This window comes from Tigriopus californicus, chromosome 9 (genome assembly GCF_007210705.1).
Source record: "Tigriopus californicus strain San Diego chromosome 9, Tcal_SD_v2.1, whole genome shotgun sequence".
Classification (NCBI taxonomy): domain Eukaryota; kingdom Metazoa; phylum Arthropoda; class Copepoda; order Harpacticoida; family Harpacticidae; genus Tigriopus; species Tigriopus californicus.
In genome coordinates this window covers 14232894-14257209 of record NC_081448.1, presented here as the reverse complement: position 1 = coordinate 14257209, position 24316 = coordinate 14232894, and the positions used below count along the sequence as shown (strand labels likewise).

Genomic DNA, 24316 nt, shown 5'->3' with positions numbered 1-24316 from the left:
CGCTTGAATGAGTGGCAAAAGCACCCTGCCTTTCTAGGTTTCGAAACCTAGAAATTGGGAGCACTATCAGAGGTTCTTCACGCTAAATAGCTTGATTTCCCGGTTCGAAATCCATCACTAGTACACTTTGACCGCAACTCATTTGCCAAGAGCAGGTTGATATGCAATCATGCAATGTTACCCCCGCTTGTGCTTGCTTTCAAATGTAGATAAATTAAGTTTGGCATCACCAAAGATTAGGGCGAACCTATGCAACAACCAAATGTGTTTTTACATCTTAAGTGATGAGGCACAATACCTTACTTAGTTCCTTTCTTCTTGGCCAACTGAGTACCATTTCATTTTAGGTAATGCTCCACTTTACAGCACCAAACATTGAGCTGCAGGCGAAAACCTGCTTTCAATAGCAAAAATTGAACAAATATTGATGTGGCAATCTTTAATCTAAATTGCAATAATATTTTGTGTGGCGTTTCCAAAGTTAAAGCCAATGAAGCTGTTCCAATAGCCTCTGAAAAAAACTACAGCAAGGTGATTAAGAAAATCAATGCCAGTTCATGTACTCAATTCTTACTCTCTGGCTTCAGTTCAATGTGAATAAATAGTGGAACGGTAAGATAATAATACAGCTTTACAAATACAAATAAGAATATAATGCTCGATCCATTCCTTCATCAACAAGAAGGAGAAACTTTACGAAGACAGTGTACAAATTGGAGCTGTGCCTTATCTTGGATTGGACACTTTTGTTGTCACCATTTTCCATCGTCCTGGCCCCGCTCAGATATCAGGGTCCAATTCCAGACACCAAAATGACTTTCTTTTGTCACATCAAGAAACTTGGCAAGCCCTCATCCCTTCAGAACTTGTCAAAGAAGCACTTTGTGCCATTATTTGCATTGCGTTCTCCTTCGTTACTTTAAGGAATTATGCATCTGAAACTCTCTCCTGTTTAGAAATTAACCTCGAAAAGGTATGGTTCCCGGCAAATGAAAATGGAAACGTTAGTAATCTAATTAGATTGTAGCACTCGAAAATAAGTCAGTAACTGTTGGCTGTGAGATAACTCTTCAAAATCTTATGTTGAACGCAGATTGCTTGGAATTTCATCCGTCTTTTTATCGAACCTGACAGCATTGTCAGAGATGGTTAGTGATGCTGAAAATTCAAAAGTCATGGTCTTGACTGAATATGAACGTTAAGTTCGAAGGAAAAAATGCATGATGAATACCGATTGGACCGAGCAAAAACATGCCATCCTCCTATCATGTGAAGTGAAAGTGAACGTGCGAGTTCTCAACCCACCCATGTCTGTCGCATGTGGACTATTTGCACTTTTCCATTCGAACATGGAACATGGATCAGAATACACAACAACCTCGCCAATAGTTGGCCCGTTGTTGTTGGTCGGCAACGAGATCGATGGTCGAGAGTATCTTCCATTAACGAGGAATGGCCGGGCAAACAATCGTAAGAAGTGAAAGCGGAAAGAGAACCGCGCAAATGGAACTCAGGGTGACTCACAATTAACCCCATTCCTCCAATGGTTGACGTTTTATATGGCATGTGGTCAAACCATTGAAGCATGAGCTGAAAAGGGTTTGAAAATAAAAATCTTAGGACTGTGCAGAGGTTACCTTGCTTGTGCCAAATCGAACAATCTTCCTCAGGGCTTGTTCCAGCTTAGAATACAAATTGCAACGGGAATGTACGGTTAATTCTTTGGTGTTCTTGATGTGGCCATAAGTGCACCGTAAGTATGTTACAAACTATCAAAAGTAAGACGATCCAAAAACAAATGAAACGCATTTTGAATGATTCCGGTCGGCACCCTGGAGATCGGTTTTGCATCTCCTCGTTCCATCTTGCGAATGGGACAATAGTGGCTCAACGAGTCTGGAGTGGAACACATGTGAGAGGTGGACAACGTTTTCTTGGTTTGTGAGGGCGAAAAAAAGGCATTTGATAACATCTTGATACATGACACGGAGCTTCTTAGAAGTGTCTTAATTCCTTCGCATGACATCGTAATACCCCAGAAGAGGGAACTTCTCTGTAGAGGGTAAGAACTGAGAAGGACTAAGACAGTCATTTCCCAAGAAATTTGCATGAAAGCGCAATTTATCCCACTTGTATAATGAAACTCGGTGGGACTGAAAGGTGAAAGTGGATCGGATGGGTGCTTGCTGCATCCAAAGTGATTTAATATTAAAATTGAAAAATGTGAAAACCCAATTGAGTGCACTACATCTGGTTGCAACGACAACTTATTTGAGCAAACTGACAACCATATTTTTGGGGCCTTTTTTCACATCAGGGCAAACCAGAGGATTGACTATACTGTGCTTGATGCTTTCATAAACGTATAAATTGCATACTAATATTCTATAATTATTTATTACTATTAATAGATTCTAATAATATAACTATAATTTCAAAAGCTATAGCTATTTTTTAGTCCTTGATTCTTGATTCATTAGGCAAATTATCTTACGATTTGAAAAAGATTCGAGTTTTTGGTTTCTTGCGTCTTGGGGTTCAGCCATAACCATAAAATCAGCCGCTTCAAGTCGATTTTTTGACCTTTCTTACTATAATTTCTAAATCTAAAGCAACAATATAATCCATAACCAAGTAAAAGTAAGAAAAAGGATTGTTATAACTATCAATGCATTTTGAAGTACATTATACTCTTTTATGAATAATAAGCATTTTAGATCCCTGATTTGCAGTTTTAAGAGTCCCTCCAGTAAGTTATTGGACAAATAAGTGTATTGGTTCGACGTTCTGAGACTCATGGTTTGCTTTGACTTCCGGTTTTGACCGTTGAACGAGAAATATCGAGAAACCCCCATTGTATTTGATGGAACCCATGGCGCTCAAATGGACTCCTTTCATCATCAGCTTTTATAGCTGATCCACATTCAAAAGTGAAATAAAAATCGGCTGAATCCTTTCCACCCTTGATCTGTGTTCCATTTGCGAAGGCGTAGAGACCATCGGGGCTCATCGTGACAGAAGTGATAAATGGAATGCTGGATGGTTTTCCAAGTTTTCAATACCTGCGCACGAAAAGTTTCAAAATTCAAAACAATGACGTGTCAAGGCCGTCTTTCATGATGCTCAGGCCGATGGTTTCTTACGATAAATGATACGAACAAATTCGTATATAGCTCAAAGAGGCGAGGATCACGGATTGAAATAAGCCCTACACGGGAAGCAAATATGCGAAAAATGTTGTATTTTTTCAAACGAAAGTATTGTATTGTACACATTTCATTAAACTATTTCCTATTGTCAATTATAATTTAAGTGTGAAATCAGCGAAGGTGTTTTTATTAAAAAAAATGGAGCGATGCAAGCTTGAAACTTTTCCAGCAAAAAAGTGCTCCTCCGCTCTGCTTCAATGACAATGACGCCCAAAACTATTAAGACCTAAGCTGTGCCTGTAGTAAGAATTCAGTATAGTGCAGCGTTCGTTGGAAAGATGCCAAAACCAATTCTACATTTTTTGTTAGGATGCATTAAGAACTTCCAAGCTGATTCATTTTGTACTGACTAATGGTCTCATGGTTTTCAACAAACCATTTTTGTATTTACATCGAGATTTGGAGCTGAAACAAACAAGCACCGGTCCTTTCTGGAATGTGGAAAACAGAACTGACTTCCTTCCACCAAAGTTCAAGAATCTCCCACGGGAGGGACATTTCGTGCAGAGTGGGCTTTTGGGACAATGAAATTTCAGAGGCTTTGGGCCAATGCTTGTCTCTACTAGATATGCCACTTGATTCATGGGACCCAAGGCCTACAATTTAACAAAGAGTCACGGTTTAACACCTTCAAATCTTGCCATTTAATCTGATTATTCATTTTCAGCATCAGTTTTACGTGAACCATTTTAAGCGTCAGAACCATGATACTGCATGGCTTGATATGATTACATTAAAAAATTGATGTAACTTTCAAGTGGTGTGAGGGAAAATTTAATGTCATCACTTTTTCATGTGTTTTTGAATGAAGTGTAAAGAAATGTTGGTTTGGTCCACGGCTATAGTTGCACCGGATGAATTCAATTCCCTTACCTCCTAGAAACATCCAGAGGAAACAAGTTTTTGAGTTGGTCGGTAAGCGCAGTAACCATAACACATGAATTCATAGGGAACAGATCTTCTCTGTTAGTTTGATCATTATCAGGCCAATTCTTGCGCCTCCAAATTGATGTCGATTCCAAATCATAGAGGACAACCGTGAATTATAGATCCTCGTTTCTTCCAATCCCGTGCACAATGGGCCTGGCACAGTTCCATGCCCGTAACTTAAAGCAAATCTTAGAGCCATTCAGTTGAAAAGGTTCTTGCCAGACTGAGTCAGACCGAGTCAGAGGCAGCACCCCAACCAACTCTCTGAGAGGGTTGTCAAACGTCAATTAACGTACAAGTCTTGGCCTTCAACGCATGCCCACTTGACTGCTGAATTGGTCGAATGCTCTTAATGGTTCTTGGGTTGTGTTGAAGCATCAAAGGCCATTGTCGTCCAAACAAATCGCCGGAAATAGAGCTCGGCACGCTTTGTGTTGAGTGATTTCGAAAGGGGCAGGAAACCATCATATACGTAGGCTAAAATTCTCTTTCCAGAGTCTCAATGAAGAAACGAGGACCTCAACCCAAATCGGAAATCCACATAGAGTCCTTTGCATTCTTCTCTGGCCGCGTTCGCGAGGAAAATAATGGCTGTCAAATGGGCTCTTTTCGTCATAGGCCTTCAGAGTTGGGTTACCCGGCAGTTAGGATGCAGTTCATTATCGTTTCCAATACGAGGTAAGGGAGCACAAATTCAAAAATGTTCTTCTTCCCTGAGTTTGGACCTTCTGTCTTGACGAAGAGATCCTTCAAAGGATTTGACTCGTCTATTGTTTTGTTGAGAGGCAATGCTTTACATGGCTTGCTGCCTTTGAAGATTTGTTTTAAAGGATCAAGGTTGTTAGACTATTTCTACGCAATTAACTTGATATCCTTCGAACTTCTGTCAAACAAAAGACCTCGAGTGGTTAGAAAATGGGGTTTCAACACAATGAACCTTTTAAATGGACGGGGGTGAGGGTAAAAACGCTCACTTTGTTCGCGAAGACCACTAAACTCTCATGTTCACCACAATATATTACAATGAAGATAGCAGTTATAAAATATTTCATCTTTTTGAGACACTTCAAAGTAAGCACTAAAAGGTACCGCCAGTGTTTGTCTCATCCAATGAGAGCTCTCAGTTACTTAGTCCCATTCAGAATCTAAGTTTTAGTGTACAAGTTTCGGTCAATGAGACTCTAACGTCAACCTTGTCCTACAGTCAAGATTAGCTTTTTACCCTTCACACAATGTTCAAGTTGCATTCAATCGATGATTACAGCCACACATCCTGAATATGCTTAACTCATTTGGGCTCCAATGAGTTGAGCAAGTTTGCAAAGGGTCGAGCAAGTCCAAAGATGTTTCACTAGGAACATCACAGGAATGAGAGAGCTCTCATATTGGGAGAGACTAAAAACGTTGGGACTCTGCCTTGTTCAGAGAAGATACAAAAGGGTCCTGATTCTGTATCTCTTCAAAATCATCCATGAGCTTTGTTCCAACTCAAGATTTAGGGTCAATTCTAGTGACCGTAGAGGCTTAAAGTGTGTTTTGCGAGCACCTTCTTGCCCTCGAGAATCCATTTTGTACCGTAAAAGGTGAAGTCCCCTCTCTCCTTTCTCGGGCTCCTTCATTGTTCAATCAGGTCCCCTCAAATATTTCTGGGGAGTATTTATGTGTTGATCCAATAGCATCTTTTAAGAAAGACTTGGACAAACTCTTAAGTAGTATTCCAGATCAAAAACTAGCTCTTCCTGCCAACACAAGGTTGTTGGCAAAGCAAATATCATATACAGAGTAAAATGTAAAAATAGACGAAATTTAGCCTTTCATTTTAATAGTACTGATTCCTTGCAGCGGTTGGAAAAGCTCGTGCAAACATTGCCGTAAATTTGAAAAACCATTGGCACTTTTCGTGTTTATGTTTTATTGTATGTTGTGTCAAAGGTAGAGCCAAAATGTTTTTATCTGCTTTGGAAAGCTATCTTTGCCCGTAGTGCTTTTAAATTTTTCTCACCACTTTGAAAAATAGTTTAACTGACTGTTGATGTGTGTTTATGAGTGGCGTTCAGATTTCTCTAACTAAGTAGCGACATGCATAAAAGGTTGGCATGAACTTGTCCAATTTTGGCAACTCTGTTTATTCATGATTTCTCCAAACCACCGTTTTCTTTTTAAGATGACTAGATCTAGGGCAATAATCCTAAGTAGCATTTTTTGAAGAAAAACAGAATATTATTACTTTTCGCCTGATCTAGGGATGTTAAAATGTCCAGGAATTTTAGGCTATAGTGTATTATCTGGGACCCTTTTGGAAGATTATGAAAACTGTCAAAAAACGGTAAGAACTAAACAACATCTGGCCATTTGTTTGTTCGTAATTTTGCTACAATATGTGAAAATTCAAAGTGTGAGTAAATTGACCTTGTGACTGGCTGTTGGGTCAGAACTGCATTTTTGTGGTCATTACCATCGCTGATAGGTGGAAAGGTTAGACAAAGAAAATCTAACCTTTATGATGTCCAACAATTTCCTAAGTTTTTTCCATGGCAATCTAATTTTTCAGCTCCAAAATAACACCCGTCTAGGTATAAAGTTTTCTCAAGCTGACCATCTGGTCACTATGGTTTCTTTTGTAGCTCGCAGTCAGCGGATTTTCATACAATCGTGCTAGTAGCTAATTGAAATGATTGAAATTGGGGTTAGTTTTTGGACCCTTTTTACTTTGATTTTCGCGGTTATTCAGTTGAAAAATTCGACTTATTACCTACAAGGAAGTATCGCGAGGTACATCTGTATCTGCTCTGGATACTTGCATTTGATTTCCAGCATTCTTATTCTTCGGCGCTCCGAAATTGGCCCACATTGCAGCATTCCTTCGAGCATTAAAAGGGTAGTTTTATCGCATTTGCGTGCATGATTTTGTCTATATCCCTTTCTAAGAAAAAGTAATGAACCATTTCCTGGTTGGTTGAAGTGTTTTAAAAAGGTAAATACTTTGCATCTTTTTAAATTGAATAATTTCAATATGATATAACGAGATCAAATGTGAAGTTGATGATTAGAAGCGGGGGAATTCAGGTACTAGAGCATTCTTAAAGAATTGGGTTGCGCCCATGCTCTACGTACACTACTCATTATGAAGCCACCAGATTTTGAAACGTTCGCAAAAAAGAATGAAAAGGATATTGCAATAAAGCTAAAATGGTATTTTATACTACCGGAAACCGACTCATTCCAGAGCCTTATCGTACGCACATCACTTGGGATCCGAATGCTGGATTTTCGGAATCCCTTCAAACCAGCCCATCGAATGGACCCGAAGCCACATTTACCTCTGCTGCTTTTAACCTGACGGTCGAAAGGGAATCCGAAACCACAATCCGCCTGAGTTGGAGTCATCAGGCCAATCTGAGGCATTTGAGACACAAAAAGAACTGGCCTTACAACGTTCGAATCGTTCCCATTGAAGGAGGGTAAGGCCGTAAATTGAGTGTGCACAGTAGGGCCATCTAACTATTGGGAATTGGAATAATCCTGTTTCAGGCAACACATGGAGGCCAGGGTGTCTACAAACGGAAAACAACACATACTTTTACACGAATTGGATCCAGAGGGGAGCTACCAATTGATCGTGTCCAAAAATAATCGGATCCTTCTGAATAAACTCATGAGATTAGGTGAGAATCGATTCCAAGACCAATGATTGCCAATCTGTTCCCAATTTAAAGATCCAGGATTGAGATACTTAGGTTCGCCGAATCGCCAAAAACTGCAGTTTTCCACCCAAGAGACGGCTGAGGCGACCACTTCGAAACCAATCGTTGACGAGGATTCGAATTCCACCATGACCAATTTGTCCTCTAAGGTGATCCAAGTCTCGTCTTTATTCAGCGAAGACGATGAGGGCGACGATGAGGACGTCGACGAGGACGACGACGACATTGTTAAGCTTCCTCATGAGAGTGAGGAGGCCCTTAATGAGCTTGAGTTGGCCACTGCCACTTACGAGGACCGTTTTCGGATCGAGGAACTAGGCATCGTCACTTTCGTATTGGTCCTTTGGATGGGAGCTATCGTGCTCTTCGTGCACAGATGGGGCAAAATTAGAATGCTCATCCCACATCAACCACAATACGTCTTGGAGAAAGAGGACCCTCCTGTGGTAAGAACAGCCTTTGACCTTCAAAAAGGGCCACTATTCATCTAGTGGTGCTCCTTCATGAAAAGTCAGACAGACGTAAGGTTAAGTCAACAGAATAGAAGCAGACGATCGTTATTCATCTCCGATCATGATGATCGGGGACACACACAATGAAATGAGATTATAGTTGGGACAGATCTGGATCAGCATATCCAATTAGAGGGCTTTCACAGGATTAGGATAGCTTCAGCATCAGAGCCCTCTAGGGTTGAGTTTTAATATTGGATTGTTTGTGATCGGCGCTTTCAAAGGCTTTTGAGTAAACTAATAGGTTCCAATACATTGATCTCAAGGAATGCGTCGCTTGGAGAGGTGAGCAGCTTTCGTACAGACTCAAGCTATTTATTTCATAAAATGACAGCGTAAAAGTCCCATTAGAGTTTCAACAAAAATACCTCCACATCCCTCTCTTGTTGGTTCAGCCCTTGTTCAACTTGTTCAAATACTCTGCTCGGTATTCCATTCCATGAAACAACATTAGCCCATTGACTTGCCCCCCACGACCACTTCATTTATTGGTAGCAATGTCATCTTGATCACAAGCAACCTTTTGAGTTCCATTCGTTCAATTTTTCGACTTTGGTTCCAAACATGTACCCATCGCATCCTTTAAGTTTCGGGTTCAGCAACACTTCGAACCAATTCCTGGGGCAGGAATTGAGTTAGATTTACAATGTCGAATTATCGATGAACTTTTTTCGTCCCGTTTCCGACATTGAGACTTTTATCTCATAATAAGCATAATCCTTTTCGTGAAGTGGATTGCTTGGTTAAATAAAGGAATCGCCATCTAGGTTAAAGAGATGGAGGGCGCGCTTTCGAAAGTGGGACAAATGGGGCAAATCGTGGAACTACGTGCTTGGCATTTGTATGAGATTAAGCCAGTTGGCGTCGTTTTCAAACTCCCAAAACAGCCTGTGTGAAGCCTATTTTAAAGTACGACAGTTGGTTACCTCAGATATACAAGATACACGTACAAATGTAACGTTTATTGCAAATCTGAAGGAGAGCAATCACATCTATCCAAGGTCTTTGGAAGAGCTGCATATGATTACGAACCACACATCATGAAAACTTGATGATGCATAAATACTGCCCGATGCATGTCAAGTTTCATGATTACTATTAGATGTAAGACTTCAGTTGTTTTGGTCACGATATGCGGGATGAAAATTGTCAGATAAATCAATGTAAAAATCGTCGTACTCCCATTCCGTACTTGCGCCTTTTATGTTTCGATTTGAGCCATGGTTTTAACATGGAAGAATAAAGTGACTCTTGGTTTTAAGGCTGACAATAGAGAGGGTAGAGGAACATTGAATTCGAAAGGTCAATTGATAATGGTTGCCTTCTTCGTTGTAATGAGATCAAAGTCTTAGCAACGGCTTTAAGAGCGCAGGATGTTTCTAACACTTTCATGGCTTCTTTTTTAAGAAACATGTGGAGGTCGCCGATTCTGGAACTCAAACTGTAAGATTTTTGTTTTCATCGATTTTTAGTCGTACTTTGACCCACCACCAAGTAGAAGTATCAGTAAGAAAACGATAGCAACCGACACAGAATGATTAATTGCTTATTATCTCACTAATGTAGTTATTCCTATTCTTAGTGGGCGTTTACAAAAATCCAACCATCACAATTTCAGAGCTTTGGCCCACCCACCCATTCGATGATGCTATTATCGTCCCCGTTGGATCAGTTCCAACCAAACTTGGCTGTAAATCACCATCTTCATGTGATGCCTGGTTCCCAAGCAAGCCCCTCATACATGGTGACATCCAACTCGTTTCTATGCGCCTCGGGCATTGGTGTTCCCATTGTTTCATCCGCTTTGGTCAACCGGCGCCAATCCCTCCATTCTCAGGGTGACCGTCGAGTGTCGGGAATCACCGATGTCGGTGGCAATGGCTCTCTAGATGATGTTAATACAGTGACGAACAATTCTGATTCGGGATCTCCCGGCAAGGTGGTCCTTCCTATAATGAAAGACGGAACAATGCAGACCAAGGAGAGCCATCTGTACCAATCTCATTGCTTAGCCAGTTCTGTTCGGCAGCAATCTGAAAATCTGGAGTTGCAGTCCAAAGAAAACTCGTTGACGGAGGTCAGCAACGGTGATAGTGAGGATGAATCACGGCGGTCCAAAAGTGCCCAGGATAACAGCTTGTCATACCCTAGCGTCCCAATGCCAGTATGTCGCACCTACTATGGTGTACCAAGATCAAGATTACATTCGAGAAGCCCATCTCAGAGGGCGACATCTCCTTTTCAAATTTCCCCTCCACAGGACCCGGGTGAGGTTGTCCTGCCCCCCTCCGAGGAGGCGGCTTCCTCTGATATGGCAGAAAATGAGAATTTATTGCCAATGCCCTTACCAACTCCCAGTGGCAGCACCGCGGTTTACTTAACTTCCGGACATGTTACGACGTCGTCTATGTATCAAGATCAGTTCCACACGAACGTTACTCCAAGCGGATGCCATTTTCCCCACCAAGCGATGATACCAGATACCATGACAATTGATATTCCTTCTAACCTTCCTCTTTCGGGCCACACGTTGCCTATTTCTCACCAGCGGGCCCACAGCAGGCCGTCCCATGTTTTGCACCACAAGCGTGAAGATGAATGCCAGAACGCCTTATCTCGAAGGAGAAGGCCATCATCCTGGACACAACCTCGCCCAAGTGCTGTGGAGACTTCCAGTCCCTATGGAAATGTCTACCAATATTGTCAAGATGGCTCTAGCATTGAAAGAGACCGAGGTACGGCGCTAACACCAGGAAGTGTCGGAAATGGGGAGAACGTTTACGGAATTGAGGCGCCCTCCCAAGGGTCTCCTGACGCCAGAAAAGAATCGCCATTGACACCATTATCGAACGACCATTGTGCTCGTTACGCCCGAACCACTCCAGTGTGAAAGGCGTGCATGCTGCCATTGATTTAGATTTATGGGCACCCTGACGCTTACACATTCCTTCACAACCCATGCTCCATTTGCAAATCCATTTCTACGACAGAGTATGACTTGGCTCCAGCTGCCTACATTAAATATGAATCGGGATAATGTCCTTCTTATGCGTTTATCATCTGAGTGGAAAGATGCGCAGTCTTTAGGATTTTTTTCTGGTGTACAAACTACATAGGATAAACTTGACTTATGTACTGCAGAGGAACAACAACGGCATATAATTTGATAACACTGGATCATAGCATCCATCTTAGAGATAGATGATCATTGAAGTAGGATTTGTGGAACTCTAGTTAGTGAAAGTAAAAGGAGACACTTCAAAATACTTTGGTTTATCGGGATTCACACATACATACACCATTAGCCTGAATCAGATATTTGGGCTGATCATTCGTCTTGGATGGGACACAACTTGTAATCAGAGAAAAATGTGTTTAATGCAGTGCCACATGACACCTCGACTCGAACCATTGTCATTCATTCGTAAATATGTCCAACACAGACCAAGCTAGATGGCCTCAAAACGAAGACCAGACCCCACATTGTTAGAGCAATCTACCCCAACGGCTTTTCTTACACTCTTTGGATCTCGAAGAGTTTGACGTCTGTATCGTACCAGATGGGGGGATCTGTGTTCCTCAAATAGATCACTCCCCACATGTAAGTTCGGAACCACATGGCTGTCCCTGGATTGGGCTGGTATTTTCTTATCAAGATAGGATGTGGAACAGGCAGCAAGCCTACCAACGTGCCATGTTGTAGAAATCTGAGGATCTCAGACTCATCTGTCAAGCCTTTGTCGATGCATATCTTTTCTACTTGTGGGACCAGTACCTGGAGGAGCCTCATGATGGTTTGCAGTGGTAGCTTGACCTTCCACGAAGCCACCCAATCTTGAGTGGGAACCCAACTCTCGGTGGGAGCCACCCGAGACGAGGCAACACTTTGCTCACTGGCCCTAGACAAGGTCCTTTGCACGCTATTTCGGCTAATCTCTGTATCGCCTTTCAGGGACTCTCCCGTCGACCTCATACTAGCCGATTCTAGAGAGGGTTGCCGAGTCAGCGAGGCCAAATTTGCAGCCATGGCACGATTCTGATCTACGAGCGTGGCTGTTTGATCAGTTTCTGTGGTCGGCTGAATCGGTTGACCCTCACTTTCTTCATTGACTTGAGTCTCCGAGCCCAAGAGGCCCGTAGAAAACAGAGTAGCGCCTGGTCCTGCTCGAGTCAATTTATCTAATTGCCTTTGACTTGGATGGGCAGATTCCTTTTCTGTCATGTTCTCAATCCCAGGCATGTCCATTAAACTGGCTTTTAAGGTCCCTGGTTCGGCTGGTAAAGCTGGTTTGGCTCCCTCCATGACGATGTTGGCATTCGCAACTGAACTAGTAGTCGATGGCGTTGTCGTCAGCTGTTTTTTGCCTCGGCGAGTTAGGGTCTTGTTGATACTCCCACAGTCTGTGGGGAGGTTGGCCAAATGATGGAACACTTGGCGCTTCCGAATGATGCTATACACAAGGTTGGAATTCCCGTCGAATTGGTACTGGATGATGTTGTTGAAAATTTCCAATATAAAGAAAACCAAATGATGATTGGTAGGCGAAGAGAAGAGGAACCAGGGTGTGGTGAAGGCCTCCAGCAGATGAATCAACTTGCAGGCGGCTATCATGGACATAGACTTGATGTATGGGGACACATTGCACAAGATGGTCAATAGGCAATCGAACAAAGGTTGGAGTCTTTGATGGCCGGTGGTGATGATCTTATGGAAAACAATGATCAGGAGATCTGCATGAGTTCCAGTGAAAACTGGGATATCCATAGGAATCGTGGCCGTATACGGCTTGTTCAATCGGACACCAAAATTGCGCTCCCCACTCAAGAGCAATAGAATGAATACCCCAATGTGCATCAGACCCACTCGGCTTTGGTCCGCACGGGCATCATTGAGGTGGTGAAGGATCGGGGTCAGGATGTCCAAGACATCACTGGACTTCAAGACAAAGAACAGGAACTTTTTGTTGTGCTCGCAGAACTTCCAGAAGAAGATTAGTAGCTCCTGATGGAAGTGGACTTTCCGTTGAGAGTTGGGTAGATACGTTTGGGCCAAGGGATTCATGAGCAAACGCGTCACACCCTTGAGGATAAAGTCGAAATCTTCTTCACGATGAATTCGAGAAAGGTAGTTCAAAAACAGGTTGTCGGGAAATGTGGAATCTTCATCCACAATATTGGTTGATGTAGCTTCCTGGTCCAACGTAACGATAAGTACCTAAAAATGTCAAGATGATATCACAATAAATTCTGATAAGGGGGCAATACCACTGGTGTCGTGCATTTACGTATACGTGTTTTGAATTGAAATTTCAAGGCGGATTAATCTCGACCATCCTGTTAAAAGAGATTTCAAGCTTCTTCCTTCACTTTCCCAAAGTCTAAAGCTCAATCTGCATTAATATTTATATATTGCAAGGTATCTTCCATGTGCAGTACTTACTTGCAAGGCCACGTCGACCAGTTCTTCCCGCGAATCGTGGAAAAGCAAGTGATTGTAAGGTAAGATACCTCCTGGATCATAACCGCACACGATATTCAGTAGGGACGTGAACAAGGGCAAGGCGTGGCGATTCTCACTGGATGTAAAATACTGAACCCACCGGTTGGATTGAACGTGTGCATCTCCTACGGGTGGCAAGTACATGCTCTGTGAGAAGCACGTTTGCAGCAATCTGAGCAGCTCTCGGCGATTCAAGTCATATTGCGGATTGTCGATTGGTTTATGAGCAAATCCAACTCCCGAGGCCCATATATATTCACAACTGTCCAAGGTTTGAAGATCATCTGCCTCATCTCGAGCTCCATTTTTGTTCGGAGCGACGGTAAATTCCGGACAAAAGAGCAGATCGCAAACGGCGTTGAGCATAGACTGAGCCAGAGGCTGAGAATCATTATGTCCGGACGAAGATGCGGCAGACCCGCCACCATTGGATTCCGGGATGGATGACCAAAAGAAAGATCGCCATTCGGGCTCTTCAAAAATGTATGGGATGAGCCGGGTCAGTAACCTCACGCTATTAAGTACTTCAATGTGATCTTTCTGAGTCCGACAACTGGCATCGGCAGCCAAAACCAATTTCTCCACGGCTTTGTAGCACAGCGTGGCCAGGTTTGAGGGAGATTCCTCTCGCAGGGCACGGATCTCTGTGCTCGGTACCAACGTAAATACATCTTGGACATTGGTCACACTCTCAGACCAGAACTGCTCCCAGAACGAGTCTTCTCCGGCGTCCACGGGTTGAGTCTTGGTCGTCAATTGGATGACAGCCTTCCGAAAGTTTAATTTGGTGTCGGTGTTGCCCATCACGGCTATATTCTTGCCGCACAGTCGTATTTTGCTCTAATAACTTCGGTTTGGCAGACCAATCAACGTGTTTAGAACACTCAGATGATTATGATGCCACCTTGATCTTCGCAGAAGTGTCGTTTTTCTTTCCACTCAACCAGAAGGCAGCTAGTTCGAACCCAGGCTCGTCACAGAGTCCATATGGAACAGGGAAGGGAAAGGAGTTATCGAGTTGCAAACCAACCTCGACAGTATCCAGTATTCGTGAGCTCCGTGTGTGAGAGAAAAATCGATACCACTAAGGCCGACCAAAGAGAGGCTGGCCCAACAAGGACGGCGAGGCTGGCCCTCTCTCAATGCTGAGAACGTCATCATCGTCAAACCTAGACACTTGTTTGATTAGTCCCTTGCCTACTGCATGTAGGGTGTTCAGGATTGAGATGGAGGAATAACAGGAGGGAAGGGGGAGCATTTGGAAAAGGGAAATTTGATATCGCTGAGTCTTCCATCCTGTTAATTCAGACTTTATTTGGTCTCAGGGTTTCATAGCTTATTTGCCTCTATAATGCTGATAGTATTTACAAAATATGGCGCCGAGTTTGAACCGTTGTGACACGTTCATGAATGACGTGGAATTCAGTTCCTTATTCAAGCTCGAAAGGAGCGAAGAGGCTTTCTGATCGATCCAAGACCCAAGGAGCTTCAACCTGTCACGCATGAGTTTGACCTCAAGCAACTCGAAACTTTTTATGACTCTCCAGTCTCTATTCATGAAAGCATGAGTCCACGAACATGACCTCAATCGACTGTTTTAGAGCTCGAAAACGATCAGCAGTTAAAAAATCGTGAAGGTTATTTTCTATTTGGAACGACGTTATCAAACTTGGCCGTTGATAAATAAAACAACCATTTGTTTTCTTAATCCTTACTTAGGTTATAATGGCTTATGCCATGCGTATGCATCAAGCTCTCTCTCATTGCTTAAAAATGCTCTCTATGTACTTAGTCACTTGTATCCAACTCCCAACTGCCCTTCAATAAACAGCTTGTAATAGAGACTATACTATTATACTATAATACATATAATGTTGTTCTCTAAAATATGCGACATAAGCTTAAGATAAATATGTTGAGAATGAGCAAGCTATCAGGTCGAAGTACTCGCATGTCTTTTGAAGTTGTTGGTTGGGAACTAAAATCATATTCATTTTCAGGATTGCGATCAAGATTTGAGATTTCAATCCTAAAAATGAAAACTCCACACTTGCATTTGAGGATAAGAGGAGTTATTGAATATTTACCAAATCCCACTTTCCAATGTGACTTTAAAGGTTTCATCAAAAGCGAATCCGTCTTTGAACGCAAGCTAAAGTCATATCAGACCTTGTTATGTTTTGTTAGATTGTTCAGAGACGAAAGTGAACGCTTACAGTATTGCACTGAACTACAAGATTGAATCCTTTTCTTTGAAATCAATTTATTTCAGCAGTTAGATTTCTTTTTAAATACATCATATGCTGCAACTAAACGTATCAATTGCTTTTGTCAAGGCTGAATTTTTGTCCTATCCCGATGTTACTCGTTACCTGATTCCATGCAACAACAGTCATGAATACAGATTAACCCTTGTTCTATCATTATTTATTATTTTTACATTATTTTTTCGTGACATTTCGTTATGGCATTCTTCATCGATTTGTAACAAGAACCTCTCTCTAAGAGTCGGACTACGAAATAAAATACATGTCTGGCACCTATCTAACAACATTTCAACATTTCCAATTCTAAGTACCCAAATTCCGTTTAAAAGAGATTACCTGCGGTGCAAATCAACATTCAACAATCATGAATAAAGTATTCAAAACTGCAAGAAACTCAACCCGTTTCACTCTTCGGACTACTTTTCGTTATCACAATTTGAATCGTCATCAAACGTGGAATTGTGAACGATGCAACAATCCCATTCCTGTGAAACCCACACAATGAGGGCATGAGAAAAATTATCACTCCTCTGTCCAATGGGCCCTTTTCCGGTTTCCTTCCCAACACTACCAAATATCTTTCCAATGTCTGATTGATCCGTGAATCCATGTGAATTCAACGTAGCAAAGCTAAATTGGCCTCTCAACATCTTGGCATCTTGGAAAGTATGTCATCACGATAAGGATCGACACAAGTGACACCAACGATAGAGCTCATTCATGGCCTCAGTTTGATCTTCATCATCATCCTCGGCAAGTGTTGCTTGAGCTATTTCACTTTGTGTGTCTCTTTATCAGATGGTCGGAATCCAACTCAACAGGAGCGTTTCCGCTTTCCCATCCAAAATCTACCTTCAAAGCAACTCTTTGGGACGAGATTCTCGTCGGTTGAGAACACGGCCAAGAACCCACCAGGATGATCAGATCAAGTCTGAATGACTGGATTTGGTCTGTGAGAGATTCTGCTCTCAAGCAAGTGGATGATCAAGAACGAATCGGGGAGACATTTGCGCTGATCTGGAGCAGATTTTCTTGACAAGCGGGGAGAATTTTCTCAACGCTATTCTCATGACTTATTAGGAATAAGAAATCTGTCTCGGCGACAGTCGAATGTCAATAATTATTCGAAGGTCCTTTTCATCTCCAAACGACTCTCGGATTCATTCTCATTGATATCCTCGAAGTGTCAACTGGAGGCGCCGTGGCTCAAGTGAAGACATCAATTGCACATTCTGGAGCTATAAATATCTGGGTGAAAGTGCGAGTTTTAGTTCTTTTTTAGTAGTGTTACGTTACTGTGCCCTCCTCGGGATGAGTGAGAACACTTTAATTTGGATTAATCGGCCCTTTGAAGACTCCGATCTCTGCTATAATGGCAAGATACCGCTCAGCGATGTTCTCAGCATCTATCGAGATGAATTGGACCAGACCAAAACTTTGGTCAAACAACGACGACCATCTCCATTACCGCCAATGACTTTTAGGAATTTTATCGAGTGAGTTCTGATTTCTTTTTGATTGATAAGATTGTCGTTAATGTGAAGAAAGAATGAAGGTTTAGTGGAAGTTTGAAAACCGAGTTGTTCGTTAATATGTGACATAAAACCCTCATCAATGGCGGAAGGGACCATTCATTGCACTTTTAGTACCAGAATATTGCAATATCTGAGACTCCGAATTGTGGAAATTTCGTGAATGGTGGGAGATTAAATTATACTTACATTGCACAAGCTATAAAAGTGCTCTGTGACAAACATTCCAAGTTCCTGTAGATTTTGCCAAAAAGTTGTTGGTTTTATGAATTATGTCTACAAATAAAAATGGCTATTCTCTTAATCACTCTGAATTCCTCAGAACTCAGAACATTCTTGTGCATGGTCAATTGGAAACTTCCTTCCTGATTCGTTCTTCACCCGCAGAAATTTGATGCAATGTGCATGGGGGCCAAACGTGCAAAGACAGTTTAACATAGTTTATTCGAAGACGATCAAGAGTAAATGTACGTATATTCACTTCAATGTCTCAACCAGGCCTAATCAGTGTCGAGTCCTCATGATGAGATCAATGAGATGACTGTTTATGGACTGGAAAGGGGTATATGTATGACTAGAAATGACAAATGTGAGCATGAGCATTCGATCACACTAAAGAGACTTTTTGAAAGTTTGTTTACCCCTTAGCTCTTATTTTAACAATATGGAGCTTATGTTTTGTCCAATTTGCTGCCCTCAGCACTGTTTCCCGAGAACATTTATTGTACTTGGTCCATCGTTTATATACTGATTTTACAAGCTTGTCTGAATACCCACTATGCCTAATCATATTAACGCACCTGTAATGAGTATACCTAGGGGACGCTTAAATACCCATTATTGTGATCAATTCAATTGAACCAATAATAACTGGAACAACAAAGATTTGGTTTCACTATTGATGTAAGGATGATTGGATAGGGGTGAAATCCTCTATGATTAGAAAAAAACTGCATCCATTTACTAATATGCCATGTTATGTTATTATGGTCACATATGTTTGTCAATCTTTGAGGGCATAATGATCAAATTTCATAAAATATTTTTTCTTCTTCTCATTCATACTTGAGAAAACGAGAGGGTCCTTGAATGTAATGTTGGTGTGAAGTATTGTATCAAATATTCTGTCCAATTCTAGCATAACTATCGAATGATTATAAATAGTATGCAATGATGCCCACAAAAGTGCAATGGAAAGGAGGCTGAATGTTTAAAATAAAGAATACACAATTTGTTGGGCACTCTCACGTAATATTACTAATACTCTACTTGCTTCTGCAAAGTTCCCAGGTTGTTGGCGAGTTCCGGCATATCATTTTGACATTCAAATCAGGGAAGGAATAAACAAATTAACAAATCAACTCTCAATTTGAATCATGTCCTTAATAACTCTTGCCCACTTAGTGCTAAGTACGCACGCTTTTTTTCCCCAATTCCCGAAAATGACCCTCCAGAGGATTGAATGTGACAGAAGGAAAAGTTTTCTGAAGCCAATTTCAATGGGTGGATAGGAGACGAGTCTTTGGTGAAGTTGACTCATTCCAATATCTGGGATGAGAGTTTCAACCGACCCGAACTCTCAATTATTTTCCAATAACTAGACCTCAATGTCTGATGATTCCAAAAGAATGATTATCAAGGTCAAGGTGAAACAAAAATTTGATGACACATATACGTACGAGTACGATAAATACATATTGTGGATGTCTGGAGGAGAGATTCATTAGTATTGATTTTTTGAACTAGATCTATTGGTGAATTTGGCGGAGGTTGACCGCAGATATTTTTACCCCTGGGTTCAGAGGTTGGATAATTTCAAGGCTTTTTCGTATTCCTGATAATTCATTGGAAGTCGAGGAAGTAATCAAGATTGAGCAAACTACCTTGGGCAACTGAAAAGGTTCGATCCGTACTTTGGATCCATTGTAGAAAGGTTGTGGTGTGATCATGTTTGCGATGGTTGTGGTTGCTTCGTCCCCCCCCCCCAAAAAAAAGCAAATGATCTACTTAGCATTTGAGGAGTCAGTGATATTAATTTGTCTCGTGCGTTTCAAACGGCGCCCCTCAATAAGTGAGAGAGTGCATCATGGTTGGTGGTCATCACTTGATTTGGCATTCTTCTGGCATCGCCAATAAAGTTCACCATCACCATTCGCTCTCTGAGGGGCTCCATTTTCCACCGTTACAGAGATATCTAGATCATTTATTGAGTATGATCCAATATATTGTCCCCTTTCATTTGAGGCCAAGTTTAGATGGGAATGCACAAGTTCCAGACAGCTTAACTAAACTCAAAGAGTATCAGAACAAAAAACGATAAGGGTAGTTCAGAAGTAATTGAAAAACATCGGTGGAAGCAAGTCGCCTTCATATAAGTATCAAGTCAGTTGCGAGGTTTAAAGCTTACGAATATGAGAATTTTCGAACAATTTAGACTCTAAATCATTTTAGGATGAGAAGAAAAGCAAAAGATAACCATACGTACCTCTTTTTCAAAGAGGCTCGATCCTACCGGTAGATAAATGCTATTGAGGACTGAACATTGTTTGGCTATAATCTTTTCGATGACCATTTTCTTCCTCTTTGTCTCACCTTTGGCATTACATCATATTCTCATCGTGATGGTGAGTGGTACTTACAATAAACAAATGACACGATTCCCTTGATATGAACATTTGTTTTTCATAATCAAACGTCCAGTCATAAAATGATGCCAAAATAAATTCATTTCATCTCCACTAAGATATCACCCTTTAGTCAAACTCTTTTAACGCTCTAAACATTCTATTAATCTGAATATACAATTACAGGTCTAATTATTTTACTCAATCACATGAACGGGAGCGGCAGTAACGGTGCATCATTATGGCTAAAGATCTTCATTCAAAATATCCATTTGAGCGCTGACGAGTAGATATATGAATCTGCATCTTTCTCCGAAGGATGATATTTGGAAGCCCTCTCTAGCCTCCTCTCTGTTTTCTCGGTCCGCCGAAGAACAAAACGCCGGAGCCTCTCTCGATCGTCGATCTTCTTTGGCAGAGCTTCTTTTCGTTCATTCGCGACGATCCGAGTTCAACTGAAGGATTTTCAGATCGTCGTCGACAAAAGTCCCTGTGGCAGTTGAACTTGCGTAAGCCAGTTGCTGCGTGGTGTTGCAAGGCGAAAGGTTCGCTCCACACATTGACTGTTTTTTCCCCTCTATCGTTTTGTTGGCCAAGCAAGTGCTCCAATTACTCGTCTCAAAGTGTTATGATCTGACTAGAACCATCAAGTGAGTGAAAACACCAGCAGTGTCATCTCCGAGCAAACGCTGAGAGTTATGGGCATTCACCCATCAACATTGTTCGCCTAAAGCACCCCGTTTGATTACCCGTAATCACGCAAGGTATGAATCGTTGAACATGCTGAAGGATCGATCTGTGTAATTGGTATCTTATCATCACCACCTGGATCAGTTTATCTCTCATCTGGTGGTTGAGTCCCCTGATTTGCTGGAAAATTCGGTTTAAGCCAGCCCTAACGGATGCTTTTCGACCCTGGTTAGGCTGAATCGTAGAATCATTCCCGAATATGATAATCATCCTGATCCATGATTCGGCGTTTTGACGACCTTGACAGGAAACTCTGGAGAAAATTGATTTTCGATAACCGTTTTGGCTAGTGCTCATCGATCACTCGGGTGAACTTGGAAATGTTTACAAACGTCAAGTCATTTGTGACAGTCGCTTTGGATATCCCGCCCTACTGCTAATCATTAATAACTCCAATAGCGAACGGAAATGAAACGTCAAGCAGAACTGACTCCGTCCATGGGTCAGTTGTTGACATGCGTCAAAAACACGGAGGTTACAAAGACGTGGACGACAGTTTTGTGTATGACCGCGCAAGAAGCGTCAATGCGGGTCTCGCTATGATTCCAAAATGTATCAGAACGTCATGGACAAGTCGATGTTTATAGGTTGCACTAGATATAGTACAAATAATAAATGTACTCGCCAATAGACTTGGTCAGTCTATCGGAAAGGTCAATGGATCCGATGCCTCTCATTCTGGCCTCCGCCAACCCGAAGCGGAGTTTTTCCAATGAATGGTTACTTTTGAACCTCACGAGTATTCGTGGAATGCCAAATGCAAAGTGGGCTTACGCACCGGGCAATTAACGAAGTAGAGGTCATTTATCTTAACACGAGGGGGAGAGATAGTGAAGCGTCGCTTTCAAGTTCTAATGAACAACACATCAACATTTAATAGGAACATCATCCTTGGAAACAGTTTGCGATTTTCATCTGAAGAAGGAGCTGAGAATCAAAAACGATTTCAAGCCATTTTCTGAGCATATGCTGGGTAGTATTTGATCTCCCATGCTAATTGGCATAATGGTCCTCATTAAAGTATTTGGTCAGCTTCATTGCGTTTGACAATGGTGATCATCTCACCCCCCTCTTGGCATGTGTGTATGAGGGCATGTAAGTCTTTGTTATTGGAGCCCCGAAGAGCAATTATGATTTAATCAAGTTTCAAACCGAGGACAAACTCCTTCCCGACCACCAAAACCCGGACAAAGGGATGAAATCGAGTTGTCGGAAAAGAATGTTGGACTTGGCGAGAGAGATCAGCTGCTGTTAGTCATCCACTTCCTGATTTGGCACCATCCAAGAAATTTGGCTATTGTTTGCATGAAATCGCACGTTTGGGAGGTCTAATCTGGGTTTCGCTTGGTTTGTGGTTATTTTTGAATCTCTTTGAAGGGATGTGGGCTCTTGGTAAACGTCAGGGAAAAAAGAAAGGAAAAACCGATTACTCAAATATTTGAGTGATGAATGGGTTTCCTGTATTTGACATTCACTCTCTATGATCTCAATGAGGCCTCGTTTCTCAATGGAATGAACCACTGAAAAAGAGCTGTGGTGTAAGCAGGCAATCAGAAAGACATCCTTTTTCTCTCAATCAAGTATGCTTCAAAGAGACTTTTCTAAACCGCTCTCAGGGACAGACAGGTCTATTTGTTAGGACAGATATTGCTTAAAAGAAACTTTGGAGACATTGTCATGCAGAAAATAAGCGTGAAGTTTCGCAGTCTGAACTCCGGAAAAAATCGCCTCGATGTGATTATACGCACTTCACATTCACGGCGATTTGTTACGTATGCGATCATAAACTCATACAGGGTGGCCCTCTCTCTCTGTTATTCTTTGAGAGTTTGCTCAGAGTTGTTTCGTTATTCATCATTGCAAAGACAAGTAATCTAAAATTGCACCTAATTTTTGAAAACTTTGTTCCAAAATACAAAAAAATACATGAATATTACCTATGATTAGCATACCCATGTATTAGTACTGTAGGTAAATTATTCTTTGTCGTTCAATTGATGATAGGAAGAAATGCGAAGAAAAGAAAATAGAAACCTTACCAAAACTTTGATTGTTGCAGGAGTGCAGAAGAGGCAATGGGTAAATTTTGTTTCCTCACCCTGCAAGCCTTCAACCTTGCGGGGACGATCAATTACTATCGTCTTTCTGAAGTGAATGGAAACCATGGATTTGTTTTTTAAAGAAACTAATGGCTATCATCATCCACCTGCTTACTATAAGCCATTATTTTGAGTATCGAACCAGAACCTAGACAGTCTACGCACGGGCCTGAAGTCAGCCCGATGTGAAGTAGGCCTATCGGTTCTTGGCGTTCAAATCTCTCCTCATGAAAGCGGAATGAGATTGAAATAAATTTGAATTGAGCATGATTAGCCACCTATGAATAACACAACCATTATGGCACGATCTCCTCCACGCCACAGGAGACCTCAGAGGAGAGGATGGTTCTCTTCATGCCGAACAGGCGAAGATGCGTGCCTTGGTTGTTTTCTTGGTTGCTGTTACGAAACTCGCGATGAATCACGATAATTTTTCCAAGAACACCTCAGCCCTCACCACGATCAAATCCAGCTTGATGACATGCAAGCCGACCGCAAAACCGGGGTTGGGTTGAAATCATGAATGCCATCTCTCACTCACCATAATTCGCTGGAGGTGGTACTCAAAATCACTCGCTAAATCATGCCCAGATCTGAATCTTAAACCCGCCATGTACCGTTTAGGGATAGGATCGACGCATGATTTGGCCAGAACAGACGGTCGGAAATTGACAAGTGAGTGACACAAGTAGTGGGTTCCTGTCGATCTGTCTTCTTCTTCAAGCATGCTCGTTACGTTGGCCATCTGATATGTAGTGCATACTGTAGCGATGCCATTAATTTAGAGGCCTGAATCTCGTCCTTCTTTAACGTTTCAAATTGCTCTACAGTACAAGGTACTGTTTCGTTCAGCATCAATGGAACGGCCATCATTGAGGTTTGCAAGGCGATTATCTCTTATTACACTTTTCATGCTTGCATACGTCTCTCATTCAGGTTCCACCGCATTTATTTCCCTCTTTAGCACCAAGACCAAACCGGGATGATTAGCGAATTGAGAATTTGATTTTCGGGTATATGAGTGATGAACGCGGATCCCGGACAAATTGCGATGGCAAACCAATGCTGATCAAAGCGACAGGAGGCGACTTCATCCCAGCTTGGTTCAATTCAAAATTGCGTTTATTTTCAGTAATTTTAACCCGTGATCACGCCGAAAGTCGGATTCACTTTTAGTTCGACAATGGAC

At 41.8% G+C, this 24316-nt stretch overlaps 3 protein-coding genes across 4 annotated transcripts in view; 2 read left to right on the top strand and 1 right to left on the bottom strand.

Moving 5' to 3' along the window:
• The first annotated feature begins 1850 nt into the window (after positions 1-1850).
• Positions 1851-11479, top strand: LOC131886891 (uncharacterized). 2 transcript variants are annotated; one of them, XM_059235343.1, is made up of 7 exons: positions 1851-2062; positions 4635-4817; positions 7366-7600; positions 7671-7804; positions 7877-8289; positions 9763-9798; positions 9974-11479. In XM_059235343.1, exons 2-7 carry the CDS (start codon positions 4727-4729, stop codon positions 11243-11245), a joined length of 2181 nt encoding a protein of 726 aa, XP_059091326.1. In that variant the 5' UTR covers positions 1851-2062; positions 4635-4726; the 3' UTR covers positions 11246-11479. The 2 variants fall into 2 exon arrangements, with proteins under 2 accessions (XP_059091326.1, XP_059091327.1); XM_059235344.1 differs by lacking the exon at positions 9763-9798.
• A 133-nt stretch (positions 11480-11612) lies between these two features.
• On the bottom strand, positions 11613-15151 carry LOC131886890 (protein HID1-like). Its single transcript, XM_059235342.1, has 2 exons — positions 13796-15151; positions 11613-13570 (listed from the first exon to the last, which is right to left on the bottom strand). Exons 1-2 carry the CDS (start codon positions 14657-14659, stop codon positions 11870-11872), a joined length of 2565 nt encoding a protein of 854 aa, XP_059091325.1. The 5' UTR covers positions 14660-15151; the 3' UTR covers positions 11613-11869.
• A 5671-nt stretch (positions 15152-20822) lies between these two features.
• LOC131886105 (uncharacterized) overlaps positions 20823-24316 on the top strand; it is an 11021-nt gene continuing 7527 nt past the window's right edge. The window contains exon 1 of the mRNA XM_059234345.1: positions 20823-21042. The gene's annotated coding sequence lies outside the window, so the exon portion shown is untranslated. The remainder of the gene's footprint in view (positions 21043-24316) is intronic.

What these genes read in the sequence shown, in the direction of transcription:
- LOC131886891 (XM_059235343.1), top strand. Translation starts at nt 4,727, where the DNA reads ATGGCTGTCAAATGGGCTCTTTTCGTCATAGGCCTTCAGAGTTGGGTT. An exon ending in ATCGTTCCCATTGAAGGAGG is followed by an intron (nt 7,601 to 7,670) that starts GTAAGGCCGTAA and finishes ATCCTGTTTCAG; the next exon opens with GCAACACATGGAGGCCAGGG. An exon ending in CCGATTCTGGAACTCAAACT is followed by an intron (nt 9,799 to 9,973) that starts GTAAGATTTTTG and finishes TCACAATTTCAG; the next exon opens with AGCTTTGGCCCACCCACCCA.
- LOC131886890 (XM_059235342.1), bottom strand. Translation starts at nt 14,659, where the DNA reads ATGGGCAACACCGACACCAAATTAAACTTTCGGAAGGCTGTCATCCAA. An exon ending in TGGTCGACGTGGCCTTGCAA is followed by an intron (nt 13,571 to 13,795) that starts GTAAGTACTGCA and finishes TGACATTTTTAG; the next exon opens with GTACTTATCGTTACGTTGGA.